The sequence below is a fragment of the Sminthopsis crassicaudata genome, chromosome 2 (genome assembly GCF_048593235.1).
Source record: "Sminthopsis crassicaudata isolate SCR6 chromosome 2, ASM4859323v1, whole genome shotgun sequence".
Lineage (NCBI taxonomy): Eukaryota > Metazoa > Chordata > Mammalia > Dasyuromorphia > Dasyuridae > Sminthopsis > Sminthopsis crassicaudata.
Genome location: NC_133618.1, coordinates 604,478,315 through 604,498,641, shown reverse-complemented (window position 1 = coordinate 604,498,641; position 20,327 = coordinate 604,478,315). Strand labels below are relative to the sequence as shown.

The 20,327-nt window shown below is 36.0% G+C and overlaps 1 protein-coding gene across 2 annotated transcripts; it reads right to left on the bottom strand.

Moving 5' to 3' along the window:
- Positions 1-3,140: 3,140 nt before the first annotated feature.
- RPP30 (ribonuclease P/MRP subunit p30) lies at positions 3,141-19,457 on the bottom strand. 2 transcript variants are annotated; one of them, XM_074295829.1, is made up of 11 exons: positions 19,327-19,457; positions 18,080-18,135; positions 16,280-16,336; positions 15,731-15,805; positions 14,377-14,448; positions 11,333-11,422; positions 8,665-8,781; positions 8,130-8,159; positions 7,403-7,440; positions 6,779-6,858; positions 3,141-3,668 (listed from the first exon to the last, which is right to left on the bottom strand). In XM_074295829.1, the coding sequence occupies exons 1-11, from the start codon at positions 19,406-19,408 to the stop codon at positions 3,562-3,564; spliced, it is 804 nt and encodes a 267-aa protein (XP_074151930.1). In that variant the 5' UTR covers positions 19,409-19,457; the 3' UTR covers positions 3,141-3,561. The 2 variants fall into 2 exon arrangements, with proteins under 2 accessions (XP_074151930.1, XP_074151931.1); XM_074295830.1 differs by lacking the exon at positions 8,130-8,159 and having other exon boundaries at positions 8,644-8,781.
- Positions 19,458-20,327: the final 870 nt, after the last annotated feature.

The following is a 20,327-nucleotide window of genomic DNA, read 5'->3' as shown; positions in this document are numbered from 1 at the left end:
ACTCATAATTCCATCTATGGCAAATGTGTTACTTATCTGTCTTCTTACAGACCTTCTAACCTTGATCATGACATTTTGTGAAGTCCAGATCAGGGCTTCTTAAAACTTTTTCTACTTGTGATTCCATTCTACTTATGACTAGATACATGACAGGGAAATAAAATTGATATGTAAATCATTTAGTGATAATATATCATAATTTCATGACCCCTACATTCAATTATGAGACCCCCACATAGGATTACAACCCACAGTTTAAGAAACTGGGGTTTAGATACATAAAGTGGCTTGCTTAAAATTATGCAACTGAACTAGGTTTAGACTAAGGGTCTCCTTAGAATCATATTTTTAAAACCGTATCAACATTATCACCTTTAGAATAATGTATATGACACCACTAAGTTACGACATCCCTAGGCTTTGAATCTCTTCCTTTGTGAAATGAGGTTGCATAGTGGATAGGGCACCATACCCGAATTGAGGACTTGGGTTTGGATCATCTCCTACATATACTAGTTGTAACTTAATAAATCTCTTACCCAATTTGTGCCTCATTTTCCTCATCTGTAAAACGACCTCTAAGATCCCTTCAGCTATGACTCTCCGTAGCCAATTTTCACATATCCAGCATATTGATTTTGTCAAAATGCACATTCTTACTGGTATTTCTAAAGTGTAACACTTTGAGATCCATCAATGCAAAACTAAGAGCAGGCAGGATTTGTGTCTGTGACTTAAAGATGCTGAATAGTGTTATTCTCAAAAATTAAAAAAAAAAGTATATTGAATAAATTTGGAGGATCATGAGCACTTGAACAATGGAAGTTTATTTTTAAATATAATGGAAATATTGTTTTCTTTTTTGTTTTTAAAGATTCAGAGACATTTTTTAATTCATTTGAGCACAAAATTTGGTCCCATAAGCAATACCAATTTTCATGATAGCTATTACGTAGTTCTTCATTTATGAAACATTTCATGCCTTCAACATGCAAGGGAAAACTTCTGAATTATAGTAATAGTAAAATCTCCAAAGTGAAAGAAGTTGTTTATATAGCAACATCATGGGGAGAAATAAATGGAATGAGAAGACTACACTTGTAAGCTTCTTGTTCTGACAACTCAATTATTTAGAGATTATGGCTAACTTGTGAATAGCTGTCCATCTACCTCAACAAATATTTATTTGATCCTAATTTGAGGCACTGAGAAAGGTACAAATATGAAGAAGACAGTTTTTCTGCTCATGGGACTTATTAGCCTCTGGATAGATTAGACCAATATATAAGGCATAGTAGTACCATAAGAAAGGTATAAACCAATTGCAAATAAATTTTAGAGGGAAGAAGACACTTCCCAGTTGAAGGATCATGCTGGATTTAATGTGGCAGGTGGAACCAGAAGGTAGAATTTTGGCATGTAGACAATTCAGGCAGAAGACCTGGTATGTTTTGTAGACTGCGTGATGCAGGTTTGGCCAGATTAAAGGCAATGGAGAGTCATTCAAAGTTCCCATTAAGAAAATGACTGAACCATAAATGAGTTAGAAGAGAAACTGTAGTGGTATGATGGATTGCAGGGGTTCAAAGATTAGAAATTAGAAACCAATTAGGCTTAAAATAGGATTGTTGAATTTAGAGTTGGAGGTTTTGCTTGTATTGTCATTTCCTACTCTGCGACTCCATTTTTTTTGTACTAATGTGGCTTCCCATTTCCTTCTCCAGCCCTTTTAGAGGAAACTGGGCTAAGTGACCTGCCCTGGGTCACATAGGTAGTGTCTGAGGTCACATTTGAACTCAGGTAGATTGAGTCTTCCTGATCTCAGGCCAGCCCTCTACTCACTGGGGCAGTTAGGACCCTCTTCTTTGCTATTTTGCTTGGTGATTTCATCAGCTCTTGTGGTTTCAATATCAATTATCATCTCTATACTGTGACTCTCAGATTTATCCAGCCATAACCCTTTTCCTAGTAAGCACTGTACAAATGTTTGTTGACTTGATTCACTAAATGTGCACTGATTGTAAATAAAGGCAGAGAGACAGAAGGGATCATTTCCATTTGTGCCTTTAAACCTGAGAGTAATAGTTTGGGTGGAGCAGAATGTAGGACAAGAGTAATATATATATAAATATAAAACATCAAGCCACAGAAAAATTAGAGACTAATGGAAGACTTGTTCTTTCAAATTATAGAGTAAGAAAAAATTCAGAACCAAGAGAAGAATGACAATATGTTAGGTAAAAGCAATGTTACCAGAATCAGAAGGAGATAAGGGTGGGGATAAAAATAACCCTTTATATTAAAGTCTTACAATAAAAATCTTTAGATAGTACAAACTGTCAAATTATCACAAATTTTCAAATGAAACAATCATAATCTGAAAAATGTTAAAAATCACTAATAAACAAAAAATGGCAAAAACATTCTGATATTTTACTCAGCAAGCTACAAGTCCTAGATAAGAAAAACCAATGGCAGAATGGTTTTGGGTAGATAGGAAGAGAATTTCCAGCTGACACTTATTACTGTCACTATGACAAATGAGAGACTGTGATGAGAAACTGGCTCAGCTTTCTTGCCACCACTAAGATGGAGGACATTGGCCCAGTCTCTATTTCCAACTTTCAGACTTTGTTCCTGGAAACTTAGATCATAACACCTACATAATCAGGCTAGGAAAGAAGCCATAGCTCCTATGTTGACCAGCTTGTAGGTGATCTTATTGTCTTCCTGTTTCCAAACACGTGTAACATATTCTTCCCCTCTTGTGTTCTGTAAAATTTTACTACTTTTTGCTGTTCAGTCATTTTTCAGCTGTGTTCACTCTTCATGATCTCATTTAGGATTTTCTTGGAAAAGATACTTGAATGGTTTGTATTGTCCATCTTGAGCTCATTTTACAGAAGAAGGAACTGAGACAAACAGGCTGATTGGCTCAGGGTCACCCAGCTACTGTCTTAAGCCAGTTTTGAATTGAGAAAGTTCTTGAATCCAGGCCTGGCACTCTATCCACTGTGCCAACCTAGCTGTCTATGTTGCTGACATTCTTATATGAGTTTGTTGAAGGTCATACTCTAGGTTCTCTCTCCTTTTTTTAATACAGAAAAACCTGTGCTATGTGTAATAAAACTCCATAGATAATTATCTCTGCATTGTTTAATTTGGTTGATTTTGCAATCAATAGATCCTCAACTTATCTCAGCAAGTTAATTCATTGCTCATGGAGCTATAAATTTGCTGCTTTGTCTGAAACAATTTGAAATCGTGGAACAGAAGTTACTAAAATGTTCATACATTTTGACCCCAGGATTCCACTATGAGACATCTAAATTAACTGATACTATGGTTATTAGTGGTCGTTCATTAGTCTACTTCCTTTTTTTTCCCCTTTTATTCTTTCCTTTTTTTTATTAACTGGGGCACAAAAAAAGTTTCAAAAATTGATTAATTTCAAAATAAAATTCAAGCAGAGAGCCTGGCAAAATCTTTTCTTCATGACTGGTGGTGACAGCCAATGAGAGGAGAGGGATGTGCTGGTTAAAGTTCAGATGCCTCTTTTAGTCAGTTCTCACACTTGGCTTTTTTGCAGGCTGGAACACTGTCATCCTCCTCAGTTGTTCTTGGTTTCTTTGTTGTATAAATAATACCAAAAGCAGTTTTTCTAGTCTCTAGAATAAAACAAAATCACATAGAACACATCTGTGTGAACTTAACTTACGGACAAAACAGCTAATAAAATATCAACATTAAGTTACTGGAGTTGGAAAGAAAACTGCTACAGGCCTAATGACACTTACTATATCTGGTTTCACCAAATATTAAAGATACTTTAATAGACGCTCATCACCAACCACTACTAAAGTGCCCTGATAAATTTAAATCACCTGCAAGGTATAAACTAAAGAATCAGATCTTCCCTTAGGCTTAAATACTATCAGTCTTATTTTAAAGTATTATCATATCCCTATTTACACAGGGACACTGATTCATGAGTGTAGTGTGATCAGTGTTCCAAATTAAGGTAACCTGACATAGTAACAATGCATACGAGGCATCTATGATCTCAGCCACATTTGTAGTGACACAGAGAAGGGTGCAGGCAACCTCTCTGGCAACTTTCTAGCTCCTTTTCTTCCTTTCTCCTCCTCCTCCTTCCCTACTCTACACCCTCATGCTGACCCATGTCCATCTAGTCACTGTCTCAATCACTGTCAGGGCCATTCCCAAGTACTCCTAACCATACTGACCACCTTCAGGGCCGAGACAATCCACATGAACAGTATGATGACTGACTGTCTCTACAAAGGGTCCCAGTCTAGAGGGGTTTACTTGAGGGAACAACAGATCATAGCTGCACAGTGTTTAAAGCTTTCAAAGGGCTTTCTTCACAACTACTTAGGAAGTGACTCACTGTCCCATCATTCACTTTTATAGTTGACAAAGTATTAAGTGCCGTCTCTGTGTCTAGCACTAGGCTAAGCATGGGGCACAAATAAGGTCAGAATTTAAAGACCTGCCTCAGGTACACAGCCAGCAAAGGTCTGAAGGTGGGCTTACACCCAGTTCTTGTGACTCCAAGTATGAAGCTTTTTACCTTCTACCAATCTAGGAAGGATATAGGGAGGGAATATTGTAACACAATATAGGGACCAAGTTTTAAAGGGCTTTTTCCTCTTGGCAATGGGAAGCCCACTACTTTCTTGGCAATACTATTTCCTCTGCTGGGAAGGTGCTCCTAACCACTTACCAAGCATATCCTTTCCTTTTAAAACCCACCTTCAATTCCATTTCAATCATGAAAACCACCCCAATCACAACAACCCTTAGTAATTAGTAATCCAATGGCATTTTCAGTCTATCTTAAGCTTTTAGCACAGACACTACCTTGCACTACTGTTTGTTTTCTACATCTGCCTACTTTATATCTGTTTTCTATCTGTGTTTCCAAAGCAATCAATCCAATGAATTGCCCTATATACATATAAGCCTTCAGTAAATATTAGTTATTGATGACAATAGATCTGTTTAATTACTCTTTAAATGAAGAGAAGAGAAGAAAGGAAAAAAAAAGAAAAAAAAAAAAAAAGAAATACGAGTGCTTCCTTACAACTTAGAATGGCTAACTTGCTTGGGTTGAATATACCTTGATCCATTTAAAAGTACTCTTATTTATATTAAAGATACAATTTAATTCAAGGTTGTTTAAATGCTACATACAATTAAGACTTGAGAGTTTTTAAATAAGTGGAAAATGCTAATGATTTCCATTTTCCAAAGTGGAAAATAATGATGAATTTGGGAATGTGTATTCATAATACCAAGACCATAAAGAACACAGCATAAACAAGAATAGAGTACAAAGCAAATTTGCAAAAGTAAAAAACAAAAAACAGATTACCTTAAACCTTTATCTATAAAGTGGCTCTTACATTTATTTATTTATTTTTAAAACATGTGAACACTTAAACTAAACTGATTTAATGCAAACAGAACTACTCAACTTCTGTATATGGGTTATTTTTAAGAAATTTCATTAATTACCTCCTTTAAAAAAATTCTATTTTAGGTACAGTCTATAACTCACCAAGAAACAATAATTTTCTTCCTACAGCTTTGTAGGACTTCTCTTCATAGCATTATTTTTGGCTCATTCCCATTTCTACATCATTACAGTTCCTTCACCCTCATGGTTTATTGTGTTGTGTTATTGCAGGTGAGCAAGTAAAACAAAATGCACCTTTTCACCACACTTAAGTTTTCTCTAAAGAATAGTGAAGAAATTATTGGAGAAAAAAAGTTCCTCATGAAATAATAATGAAATTAACTTATTATGAAGCAAAAAAATTCTTTTTTATTCAGGTAGTGCTTCTAGGTTTGGATAATATTTTTGCAAGAAAAAAATAGAGAATGTGATTTTAAAAGTGGCAAATTTTAAATGTAGCTCTATTTTGGTATTATGAACTAAATTTTGAATAGCAATCAAGATTCATTTGGTCATATGTAGAAAAAAAAGATCAGAATGCTTTTTTAACATATTCAATGTACAGGTTAATTTGCACAACTCAATTATACTGAGACTGTTAACAGTATATTTTTTAAACATAGTTTTTAAGAATTAAAATACTAAGCTGAGGCTCTTTTCAACAATGAGATGATTCAAGGCAATTCCACTAGACTTATGATGGAAAGTGCCATCCGCATCCAGAGAGAATTATGGAGACTGTGGATCAAAGCATTTTCATCCTTTTTGTTGTTGGTGGTCTCATTTTCTTTTTTTTTTTATTGTGTTTGTTTTTCATTTTGATCTGATTTTTCTTGTGCAGTAAGAGATACAGAAGGAAGCATCTTCTGTGAGGAAAAGCCAGCAGACCAGTGTATGAGCTCCTTCAGGGTGGAGGCTGTCTTTATTATTATCAGTGAGGGTACTGGAGTGAAATGACTTATGCTACAGTCACATAGCTAGTAAGTACTGAGTGGCTGATACCAGATTTGAACTCAGGTCCTCCTAATTCCAAGGCTAGCACTTTATCCACTGTGCTACCTACCAAGCTGTGCCTCCCCTTTTTTTTGTCTTTTATCTCTTTCTGTATGCCCAACATTTAGCAAAGTTCCTTAAACACAGCAGGTGCTTAATAAACATTTCCTGACTGACTGGCTGCTATTAGCAAATATAGATTTCTAATCTTTGGCATTATTTAAACAAAACAAAAACAAAATCAGAGGCACAGAAATTTAAGTGAAAATCTATTTCAAGTCTGTGAAACAAAATCCCACTTACCTCCATGAAGAAGTGTTGCTCTGCAATTTGTGGACACTGCTGCCTTAGCATCACTTTCAGAGAGACCAAACAACAAACCTCTGCAAGGTTCATTAAGGGTTATAATATCATGCCAACAAAAGATGCCTTAAAATGGGTTAGAACTCACAAAAATAACACTCAACATGTTTATATAGTCATAGAGGAAATGCATTGTTTTCTAAATTGTTTTTTAAACTGGCAGTCTCTGTACATCCACATCCCATCTCTATATCACCCAAATAAAATCTTGAACTCTGGAATAAAGATAATGAGTAAATCTAGGGGTGAAAAAAGGAAGCACTTCTCTTTGGTCTAATAGTTCTCTAGTCATCAGCAGAGTTCCATGAGAGGGTTGACTAGAATGACTAGCTATTTAACATTTTCTAACTGAATGTGTAGCAGTTTTTTTTTTTTAATTCTCAAATTAAACAAAAGCGGTGATCGTTAAATTACTTGAATATAAAAGTAATAAAATGTAACAATCCTAAAAATCTCAAAAACTTAAATAAGATGTCGATAATGGCAAAATATTTTAGATTGCATTGTTATTTCTATTCACCAGACCAAAATCTTCAATGACACAATGATTTTAGGAAAGGATACAAGTTTGCTACGTCATATGGTCCTCTTATTTCTAAAGGCTGAAAAATTTAAAAAAAAAATTGTGATTAGGTTATTTATAATATTTCAATAATTTGCTTTGTAAATAATTAACTGAGTACTCAAAAAGGCAATAGGACTATACTATAGTTAAGCAGGCTGTGATTTTCATAATTTTGATAGTAAAATAAAGTAAAATAAAGAGACTGGATTTGATGGTCTCTAAGGTTCCTTTCAGTCTCCAGAGTCTTACCAGGGATCCCCAAATTCCTTGAAATTCACATGGAATGAACAGTATACAATAACAGGGAAATGTTATGAGAAAACAAAGAACTTTAAATAATTCACATTTATATTATAATGCATTTCTACAGTAAATGATGATTAGCAAAACTTTTTGCATCTAACATCTGGTACATAGTAAGTGCTATCTAACACTTATATATTTTACAGTTAAAGTATTTCTCTCTGCTAGAAACCTATAAGAAAAGGACCCTAAAAATCATTTCCATGTTATAGGTGGGAAAACTAAGAATAATAGGGCCAAATGACTCGCCTAGAGATGAGGGTCTTGAACCCAAGGCTTCTGATTCCAAGTAAAATGAGGAATCTTTTCTTTAGGACAAGGCACCCCAGCACTGATAAATTTGCTATTTAAATTTTTCTTTAGACTACATCATTTTAAAAATTTAAGCCATGACAAGAAAACAAAATGTGCAATGAGACTTACCCTTTTTGCACCACTAGATACAATTACATTCTACAAAATAAAAGTCATTAAAATTAATTTCAGATGATTTAAATGATGCAAAATTATTCAAACTCAACAAGGTAAAAATCAAAGGGAGGGAAGAAAAAAAACAAAACTAAAGAGGTTCAAAAAGGGAAATAAGAATAGGTTTTTTTTTTTTTTTCCCTAAATAGAAAAACTCAGAAAAGCTGAACGAGATCAAAAAGGTTGAGAAAGGTCAGGTAACTTTAATTCAGTCTACTAAAGACTAACACTGTTTCTCACTTTCTTCCAAAACACTAAATTCTCAATGCAGACCTAGTGTCTACAAGGTTTTGTTTGTAAATCAGGCTCTTCAAGATTTCTCTTCTCATTAAAAACTGAAAATAACCTATAATGTGATATAATCTGTTTTTGTACCCTGAATACTTTTTGTATTAAATTACTGGTTATAAAGGCAGGAAATTTGATCCAACTACATCAGGAAGAATTAACCTGTTAGTATTTGAAATACTTTCTCAGAGTACAGACATACCTTCCCTTTGCAGATCTGCATCAGACTGAGAGCATTGGAAATGGTGTATCTTCTCATTGTGGAGTCTTTGATGGCAGAAGAATAAGAAATTTCAAAGCCTATGCCTCGCTCAATTGCCTGAACAAATAACAACAATTAAAAAAGATATAGGGAAATTATCTAATCATCCTATTCCACTGTTCACATCTATTTGTTTTTCATTTAGTCCTAATTTTAATAGTCAAATCTTTCTTAAAGAATGAAATGAGGGGAGCAGCTAGGTGGCGCAGTGGACAGAGCACCAGCCCTGAAGTAAGGAGGACCTCAGTTCAAATCTGAACTTTCTAGCTGTGTGACCCTGGGGAAGTCACTTAGCCTCAATTGCCTAAGCAAAAAAAAAAAAAAAAAAAAAAGAAATGAGGATAAATATATACTAAGTGCTGGAGGGTTCCCTCAGAATAAGTTTCAGTCGGACAAATAGTTGGTGAATGAATGAAACTAAGGACTTCTTGGTATGATTCTTCCCAATAGGAGATGAGGAGACAATGATGAATTCCCTTTTACACAAAACTTTAAGAATCACAAAATGCAAGGCGGAGCCAAGATGGAATAAAGGCAGGAACTTGCTCAACCTCTCCCCAAACCACTTCAAATTCCTTTAAATAAGGACTCCAAATTTTAGAGCCCCAGAATATCCAAAAAAACAAAGTAGAACATTTTCCAGCCGCAGGCAACTTAGAAGGTCAGCAGAGAGTGTCTGTAACACCAGAATGGGAGTCCAGCCTGTAGTCCCACTCCCCGCTTCTCCCTTCTTTACCTCCCCCATCAGTGTCAGCAAGACAGGGCTGGAGGCCTCTAGATCTCTTGGCTCGGGGACACAAGGAAGGACTTGGAAGGTCAGCAGAGAGGATCTGTGGCAATATGGTGCAAGTCAGCACTCAGTGGGGCACTCAGCCCCAGCAAAGCTGAACTCTGCTACTTTAGCACACTAGACCTTAAGGCTACAGTGGGACAGGGGCATTCCTAACAGCTCCACTGCAGAAGAGAATTTGTGATCAAGTCCCCAGAAAGATCTTTGAAAATAGTTGCACAAAATTATTTTAGCTTGGGACACTGCACCCTCCACCCTGGAAACAGAGTCCTACTTTAACAAAGAGTTAAAAGCTGAATAATAGGCTAGGAAAATGAGCAGACAACAAAAAAAGTTTCTGATCAAAGAGAGTTACTATCGTGACAAAGAAGATCAAAATACACTCAAAAAGATAATAAAGTCAAAGCTCCTACACCCAAATCCTCTAAGAAAAAAAAAGAATTACAAAATGCTTTCTTAACTCATCAAGTTGTTGAAGAAATCTCTCCTCTATTTTACAGAAGAGAAAACTAAGAATCAGAAAGATGATACCAAGTATCACAGCTGTGATTTAAACTTAACTCCTAATTCAAACACAGTGCTCTTTCTATTATACTAGAATATGTAGCAGGTTTTTTTTTAATTCTCAAATTAAGCAAAAGCAGTGATCGTTAAATAACTTGAATATAAAATTAATAAACTACAACCATCCTAAAAATCTCAAAAAACTTAAATAAGACGACGATAATGGCAAAATATTTTAGATTACATTGCTATTTCTATTCACCAGGCCAAAATCTTCAATGACACAATGATTTTAGACATTTTCCCATTATACTAGAATCACAAAATGTGAGCGTTGGAGAGGGCCGGTGTGGCAACTGTCTGAGGACCCTTTTTAGAATAATGTTTTTGAATTCATAAAATAAAACACACAAGATAACAAAGAAAATCAATTATAATGAAATACTTTATGTATGTGTGTGTGGGGGGTGTATACCTGGTGTATCTATCCATAAAAGTTCACAGGTCCCAAATTGAAAACCCTTGCTCTTTAAAACTCTGGTAACTAGCAGTACTAAGAACAAGTATTAACGAACAAAATTCACCAAATATGATATAATGGGCTAACTCTATTAAACAGTTTGGAAGTTAGGTCACATATTTGGTACAAATGTGACCCTGGAAGGAGAGAGGAGAAAATAGGATGGAACAGAAGACAAATAGGAGAAACTCATGAGATGACTTTATTAGCTTTCAGTTCTTCCATGAGTTGCTTTATGCAGGAAAAACTGGATTTGGATTCAAAGGATCATGGATTTACAGCTAAAAGACTCATCACTGAATCCAACTCTTCATTTGATAAATGAAGATGCTGGGTCCCAGAGATGTGTGCCGTGCTTTGGAAGGAAAAGACAGAAGCTTGAACTTGGCTCTCCTACTGACTACCATCGTACTGGCATCTTTCGGGGCTTCAGTTTCAGCCCAACTTCCCAAACCTTCTTCCAGGTCTGAATTTCTGTTTCTGAAATCCTCTTATCTGGATTCCTCAGGGCTTCTCCCTCTAGTGCACAATCCCTGGGGTGATGAAAAAGTTCTCAAGCTGTTTAAAGAAGGTTCAGTATCCTTACTCCATATATTTATAACATCCAATTATTTCTGAAGAAATGTACCTCTTATAATTTATCTTATTCAATCTTAAAAGACTAAACTTCCTCCTTCTTCAGCCATAAAAAAGATATTACTCTAAAAGTAACCCTCTTCTGTTCTAATGATCTTTCCCTTTCTCTTAACTTTCACTTTAATGAAAAACATCTGATTGAAGGATGCCAGACTTACCACATTAATGGGAGGTCTTCTGAAATAAAATGGCAATTTCTCTGTTACTGATATGCACACCAAATCCACATCTAAACTTGTGCAAGCAACCTGTATAAGCAAAATAAAGGGTTTTTAAACATACACACACACACACACACACACACACACACACACACACACACACACACACACACACAATTTTTTTAATACCGAAGATAATGGGGTAAATAGTACAATTCAAATTGAGAGGCTCTTTGAACCTGTTCTTTCACTGGCATCAGGCAAGTCCTCTTGTCTGCACTGGAGTGGGGTATGGAGGCAACCAAGCTGTTGCAAGGATACTTGCAGACCCTATATTGACTTAGGAAGCCACAAACTAACACTATCTATGAAATATATTTTTTTTCAACCATTTCCAAATTATGTTTACTCTCATCTGGCTGTAATACAGAACACTATCTGTGTGTGTATGTGTGTCTCTCTCTCTACACACACACACACACCATCAAATCACATTAAGGATGGTAGTTCTTTATCCAAGTAACTGGTGCACTAAAAATCCAACTTGCACTTTTATTAATTCAGTTTCAAAATGAAGATTCAATTGAAATAATGTAAGATGTCCTACATGCCTCAATTATAGAAATATAAAGAAAATTTAAGAAAATGGTTCCAAATTGAACTGCTTTAGGATAAAGATTTGTTTTATAAGCACAATGGGCATGTAATTCCTGATGGGGGAGGCCGAAGATCTGGATTTCTTGAGCTCACAAGTTCTAAGCTGTAGTGGTCTAACCATAAGAAATAAATCCTCTATAAATGTGATAATTAAGTGTTAACAAAAGTTTTAACAGTTAGAAAACGGTCTTTAGGATTGACATGATAAAATAATATATTTATTCTTATCCAGTTATAATGCAAGTTAAGAGGCATCAGATATGCTGACTGATTTTTGTTCTGGCTTATTCCAGAAATCTTGACTCTCTCATTCAAAGGAGACTAAAAGAATAAATGGTGGGAGCAACTGTGTTTTTCTTGAGGCTTTGCCTCATAAACTAGTTACCAAAAACTTCTATATCATACTCTAGGATAAACAGAGCCACTACCAAGGCAGGGAGGGAGGGGTTGCAGAATTGAATATATAACATACAACTTTCTCCCAGTCAACAGCGCCATCTACTGGATAAAACAGGAAGCTAACTAAACATTTCAGAGATGTTGCTTAGAAAAAAATCAAGTTTATTTTCTTTCCTAAAAAAATCTAGAACTGGTTTACAAATATATGTAGGTATCACTAAGATTTTCTGGAGATGTTTGTAAAATGCCAAATGTCAGATGATAGGCATTTAAAAAATATGGATCAGAATGACTCGTAATTTTATAATTAAGTCTGAGTTTTTAAGCAATCTAAATGTGGCTTATCTCATTTTAAGATGATAAATGCTTTTGGGGAACACAAATCAAAATTTTAAAATGACAATGATTGTTCTAATATAATGTAAGTGTAATTTAAAGAAATTCAGCATCTCTATAAAATAAAATGCAATTTGGGTAATCTAATCCTGGTTATGCACAATCAGTTGCTTAGAGTTTAAAGCCTTTAGAAAAGATTGTTTTTGTTATCTTAACCTCTCCTGAACCCTCTTTTTTGTGCTCTTATCCATTTCTCCAAACCTCCAGTATGACATTTTACAGAGGCCCTAAAGGGCACAGAATGCTGAGCCTGGGTAGAGTTCAAATCCAGTCTCAGATATGAGCTGTGGGAACCTGGGAAAAAAACTGTGTCACCTCTATCTGACTCAGTTTTCTGAGAGGTAAAATGGGGATCATAACAGAACTTATGTCAAAGAGTTGTTGTAAGGATCAAATTAGGTAGATATCTGTAAGGTGCTTGGCATATAGTAAATACTTAATAAATGTTTATTCCCTTCCTTCCCAAATTTCCTAAAGTGCCCCATCATCTAAAATTATCTTTTCCACTTTAGCATTTTCTTAACTACATAGTGGGGGAAGGGAAATCTGATTAAAGTATTTTATACTAAAGATATGAAAAAAACAGCTTACCCATTTTGAAAAAATTGAAAAAAGATGACCCAATTAACCTAAAACAATTTCTAACTAGTAGAGAAGAGATTTTTTTTTTTTGGCCAAAGACTATCTTGTCCATGATCCTTTTGCTAGTATATTAGCCAAATCAGAAAAAAGATCAGTTTGACATATCACTTCTGAAAGATGGCTGACCCTAAATGTGTAGCCTTTATACCCAGAACTTTATTGCATCATTTCATTTTAACAGAATCTCATAACAAAGAGAGCATGGGTACCAAAAGAATTCAGAAAAAAGGTAGAGCACCAGACCTGAAATCAGGAGGACCTGAGTTCAAATATGGCCTCAGACATATAACACTTCCTAGCTGTGTGATACTACGCAAATCACTTAACCCCAATTGCCTCAGCAAAATAAGTAGGAAATAGAAAATTTTGTTGCATAAATATTACTAAAATCTGTATTAGTTAAGGGGAAAAAATAAAAGGAATGAGAGGGAGAAGGAAAGGATGGAAGGCAGGGTGGAGGAAGACCTGGAAGTATAAGAAAGATGATGACAAAGGCAAAAAAGAAGGGGGAACAGGAAAGGGAAAAAGTAAAAGCAAAGAGAGCACCAATGTCCCAAATACAGGACAAAGATCCCTGGGCATGTTTAGCCTGGAGAAAAGAAGTCCTTGAGGAAACAATGATGGCTGCCACATAAAGAAAGGACAAGACTTGTTCTCTTTGAAGAGAACATAAACTCCAAGAGAACAGAAGATTGTTTTTGCCTTTCTCTGTGAACAATGTATGAAGGTTGCAAAGAGAGCATGGTAGGCTTGATATTGTGTAAACCTGCCTCTCATAACTACAGGTGAGTAAAAGGTAAATGTCCAGCTCCTAAAGGGGGAGGATCCTGCTCAAGACATGGTGGTCTTCAGGTATAGACTGTACAAATAATACATCTTAACACTGAGATCAAAACTCATCTAACCATAATGAAAAAAAAAATGAACTGACAATATTTTTTACTTACATGGAAAAGTTTTTCTGTCTTAGGAAAGACTGCAACAATGTCATAAAGCTTGACGCGAGAAGATGTTGCTCTCTGTTGTTAGAAAAAACAAAACAAAAACAACCTAAGAGGAATTTGTGCCTTTCCTTCCTAGTTACCTTATATTATTGTATTCCTTTTATATTTATTATGCATATATATATATATATACACACTTTACATCTATTCTGTATATATTTACTGATTTCCTCTTTAGCATATAAGTTTCTTCAAAGTAGGGATGATTTCCTTTCTTGAATTTGTACTCCCAGTGGCTCACACAGAGTCTGGCCCTTCCATATGCAGTGCTTAATAAATGCTCAATGCTTGACTGGAAGGGATTCTAGTTCTACAACTTTCTTTTTTCAAAATACATGCAAACATAGTTTTCAACATTCACCCTTGCAAAACCTTGTAGTCCATATTTTTATATGTTCTTCCCCACCCCTCCCCTAGAAAGCAAGTAATCCAATCTAGATTAAACATATGCAATTCTTCTAAACATATTTCTATATTTACCATGCTGCACAAGAAAAATCAGATCAAAAAAGGGAAAAAATGAGAGGAAAAAAAAAAAAAAGCAAGAAAACAATTAACAACAAAAAGGCAAAAATATTTCATTGTGATCCACAATCAGTTCCCATAGTCCTCTTTTTGTATGCAGATGGCATTCTCCATCACAAGTCTATTGGAATTGGCCTAAATCTAGGTATGTGATCTTGGAAGTCATCTCATCTCTCTGGGCTTTATCTTTCCCTCTGACTCCATTTCATAGCTGAAGAAACTGTTCCAAATCATCTCTAAAACTCCTTCCAGATTTACAATGCTCTGAAGAGGCTGAAAGTGTTGAAGACAAACTTCTTTTGCATCACATTTCTATGCCAGGTCTTCCCTGTTTTCCTTCAGCAGATGGGCACTGCAAACTGAATCTGGATTCAGCTGCAATGCTAAGCTTGGCTCAAGAGGAACATGACAGTGAGCCAAAGCTAACACTTCTTCAAACTGACTCATTAAAAATTTAAAAAAAAAAAAAAATTGTCATTTTATCACAAAGAAGTTCTTTTTTCAGAGAATCTACTGTTCATAGAAGGTACTTCTATAAGTGGTACAGGCAATGCATGGTGCAAGAACTCAGAGAAGAAAGACATTATATTGAATTTGGATGATCAGAAAAATCTTTGTAAAACAAATGGGATATTTCCTTTAAATGTGTAAAAAGATAAAAAGCTATTCCTTTTAATATTCATAAATATTACTATAAGGGGAAAAACCCACAAGCATAGTATGATATGTATGTTAAAAAGGAAAAACAAAACAAAATAAAAAACTGACTTACCAGAACATTGCAATGAGATGGATCTGATACTATAAGTGTCAGTCTACTTAAAATTTTAATTGGTTTTGATTTCCCCTGTAGGTAAAAAAATATCTCTTTTAAAAAGTACAAAATACAATTGCTTCATTATTTTCTTCACTAGAGAAACATATTAACTAAAAGAAATAACACAGGAAAGCAAATCAACAATTATTTATTAGCTCTATTAGTGAGCATAACATTATCATGCCCTCTGAGGAAAAAACGAATAAAATGTTATTCTTATTCTCAAGGATCATACAACATAGTGTGATAAAGTATAATATGCATTACTGATACAGAACACTTTATAATAAGGAATCTTCTGTACAGTAGTCCAAAAGGGCTATAAGAGATCAAAAAAGAGGAAATATAAGGAAGGCTACAGTACATAAGAGAGGCTAAATGGATAAATTGAGACTTGATGGTATCAGTTTTGAACTAAAAAATGGGAAATCATTATAAGAGAATGATACAGATCAAAAACATCTATCATATACTTAATTCTTTGAACATAAAAATGATACTTACCTGTACAATAGGTAAAGATGAAAAAAGCTCTGAGGGAACTATTGGTCTGTCAATTTCCTGAAAGATAAAAATAATTAAATCTAAATTGAATTAAATCCAACTTAATCAAAAGTAGTATTAAGATACAGAATGTAAAAACATAAATACAATATGATGCACTGGCTAGGTACTGGTAAATGGTCTTTCAGAAAAGATTGGTGAAACAAGGATCTATCTTTGGACCTGAGAGAAAGGTGATGGGAAAAACTGGATGGCACCAGATTCTTAGGTTATAAGAATACTCCACAATGACCTTCCTACATATGACAGCTAGAAGCCTCACAAATCTAGCTTTCAGGGCTTCCAAAGATCTGCATTTACTCTTTAGGCATTGCTTCTATTAGTACCCAATGAAACCTATTTAATTATGGAAGGAAGGAAAAAGGGAGAGAGGGAAGGAAGAAGGGACGGAGGGAGGGAAGAAAAAAAGGAAGGGAGAAAGGGAGGAAAGAAGGAAGCAGCCTCTTTGAATTTGGCCAGGCTGGTTTGTGGAAGACAGCCTGCCCCTGAGGGCCTACCAGAGAGTGTATTCCATTGGCATATTATTTGAAGGCTGAGTCACTTCACATCTTATGAGTTTTCTGAACTATTTTCATTATATTCCTAACAAAGAGAACAGTGCAGGATACATAAAAAGTGCTTATATGCAATAGGACACTGTGGAGAAAATAATCTCATTATGTCATAGATATTTGTAAGTATTGAATTAATCATTATTTTAAATACACTGAAAATCTTTTCTGATAATAATGATCAGGAGTAAAATTAGAAGAAAAAAAAGCGGGAGTAATCACTGATCTCAAAGTTAAAATATATTTAATCAAAAGAGAAAAAAACAGGGAAGCTACACTATATGTAAGCTATATTAATCAATATTACTTCAGACTATTTAAAACAAGGAGATAACAAGGTTAGAATATTGCTATGGTTTAGGAAATGAGTTGATTCATTTAGACAAATGAGGAAAGACTTTGACCTAAGAAGGATGTTATCCACCTTCAGAGAAAGAGAAAGTGTAGTGCTTTACATTATATGTGTGTGTGTGTGTGTGTGTGAATGTGAATGTAGATGTGTATGATTATAGATATCTTTTTTTTTTTTCCCCTGAGGCTGGGGTTAAGTGACTTGCCACACAGCTAAGAAGTATTAAGTGTCTGAGACCAGATTTGAACTCGGGTCCTCCTGAATTCAAGGCTGGTGCTCTATCTACTGTGCCACCTAGCTGCCCTGATTATAGATATCTAATATATACACACACACACACACACACACAACACATGTGTATATATACATGTGCATGCATACACATACATAAATCTAGCCTGTATAGGGGAGATGAGAGGGAGGAAAAAACAAAAATAAAATAAAATAAAAAGTGAACAGCAGAGAACAAAGAAAATCTACAAAGAAGCAAAGAAAAGATGGATAGTCTGGAAATACAATGTAAAGTATTTGTTATATATGATTTCTTGAAATGGAAATTTATTGTTTCATTTTTTGAATCCTCTCATGTTCTGCTGTGCACATGACAATGCTTTCCCCCCCTATTTTGTATTTAAATTTTAAATAAATAAATACATTTAAAAAAAAGCTCTTCTAAGACAAATTAAATAAACATAGTAGGGACTTGAAAAGATGGGGAAAAGTCCAAGTTTTTTATGCTTAATAAAAATGCATGTTTTTAAGTAGCTTCTGCCATAGAAAAATACTAAGAGGCTAATTAACACAGAGCTTTGTTCATCAAACAACTGAGAAACTTACCTGTTTCTTTTCCTTAAAGTCCACCACATGATTAATGGCAACAATGGAAAACCCAACTGAAAAATTAAAACACAAAGTTAAACCCAATTTGCCTCTTCTTGAGGCCAAAGACATAAAGCTTTACATATCTAGAGCTCAAGATTACGTCACTGATCCGACACTAACTAACCTATAACTGTGTTCTTCATTTCTTTAATTACAAGTTTTTTTTTCATGCACAGGAAATGCTGAGGACAGGGCTTTATTTTCTGTATAAGCAATAAATTTGACTATTACACTAATCAGAACTTTTTACTAATTCAGCGAACATCACTTTATTTATTTTTAGTCTCAGCCTTTTATTTTCAAAATACATAATAATTTTCAACATTCACCCTTGCAAAACCTGATGTTCCAGTTTTCTTCCTCACTTTCCCCATCTCCTTTCCTAGACAGCAAGGAATCCAATATCTGTTAAACTCACACAATTCCTCTATACGTATTTCCGCGTTTATCACAACATTTTTTTTTTTAACAAATTTTTTAAACAAATGATTTAAGTTGAGTAAGAATAAACCAAGCATCTCCCATTTCCATAGACAGATGTAGTTTGGGGAGTATCCTTGTATTAATTCCCTAGGGTGATAAGTGATAAACACATAAAACTGGATGTCCAATCAGTGAACATGGTGAGAGAACAAGCCACAGGAAAGCCTTGGGATCCAAACGGTCCGATACCGAGCGCCTGGTGAGCCTGCCTTGCAGGGGGTCTGTATTCCCGGCAGGTTCCCCCGTTTACTAATTAGCCCGGATTTGGCTTGATACAGTTACATTGTAACACCCGCCTCTGGTCAGTATCCACACAACTCCTAAGGGAGCTGACGCCGATGCTGACATTTCGGGGGCTTCGGAAAGTTTTTGGTTATCACCGGGTCCTTCGTGTGCACTGGATGAAACTGAGGAAGAGAGGGATTTACCCGAGGTCACTCGGCCAGAAAATGGCAGAGCTGTTTCTTGCACCCAGACCCCGCGTGACGCCGTCTCACTCAGTGGGAGAACTTAAACTAGGACCTCCGCGACCCCCTGCGCTCCAACCAATACCGGGGGCCCGCCCCCTCGGCCCACGTGGCTCCCCTTCCTCCCAGTCAGGAGTTGGCAAGCCACACTCCCTCCCCCCATGCGAGGAGCCTGTTCAGCGAATATCACAAAAGGTTCTCTCCGGCTCGGGTGCTCCCCCACATCACCCGACTCCAAGGTGGGGCACTCACGGTGAGCGGCTTCCTCTAGAAGCCCCTTAAGCGCTTTTGTGTCAGAGCCCTTCTTCAGGTTCAAATCTGCAAACACCGCCATGCCGGCATCACGTGACAAGCGACACTCGTTCTTCACGTATTTGCGCAGCCGCCGGAACCGTTCTCCTTAACCCATCCTACCCCTTTTCTTTCTCCTAGTGCATTCTGGGAATTGTAGTTCTTTTTCGGCATCAATGCAAACTCTAGCTAATCTGTTCTTCCTCATTCCCCCTCCTACAGAATATTATATTGTTCAAAGCTCGGGAACTTTTCTCATTCAAACAAGTGCAAGCAGTTGTTAAAATAAGCAGTGCCTTTAAAAATAAAGTTTCCGAAACTTCCCGTAGCCTTTTTCCTTCCTGGAACGGAAATCATTAGTCTCCCTCTGCACAAGCCCCACTCTAGTTTCCCCATCTAGTTTCCATGGTAACTCGGAGGTCAAATCAAATTCTGACTAGCCTTGCAGCTCAGTCTGGACCAACCCAGATCGGAAGCGACTTTCAGTGCCAGCACGTGGAGAGATGCGAGGGTGGGGGTGGGGAGGTGGTTAAAGGATGAACTGAAAAACTGACCCAGAATTTCTTAACCTGTGAGGTTGGAAAACAAATCTTATTAATTCGTTGGGCAATAATAGGTTACATGGATTTATAGAGTCCTTTTGCATCAGAATTTATTAGAAACAAGGTGCAGGAATTAGAGAAATCCTGGGGTTCAGTTTATCCTGTATAAAGCATTTTTGTACACAGTTGTTGTCATGTTGTCCCCTCCAATCAGACCCTTAGCTCCTCAAGATCACTAGCTCTCTTTTGCCTTCCTTCTTATACCCAGTTTTTAGCATATAATATTATCCAATCGTGTCCGACCATACCAAGACAAACCCTTCTATCCTCCACGATTCTAAGTGGATGACAGCATCCATCCATTTCATCCTCTGCCCTGCCCCCTTTTCCTTTTGCCTTCAATCTTTCCCAACATCAGGA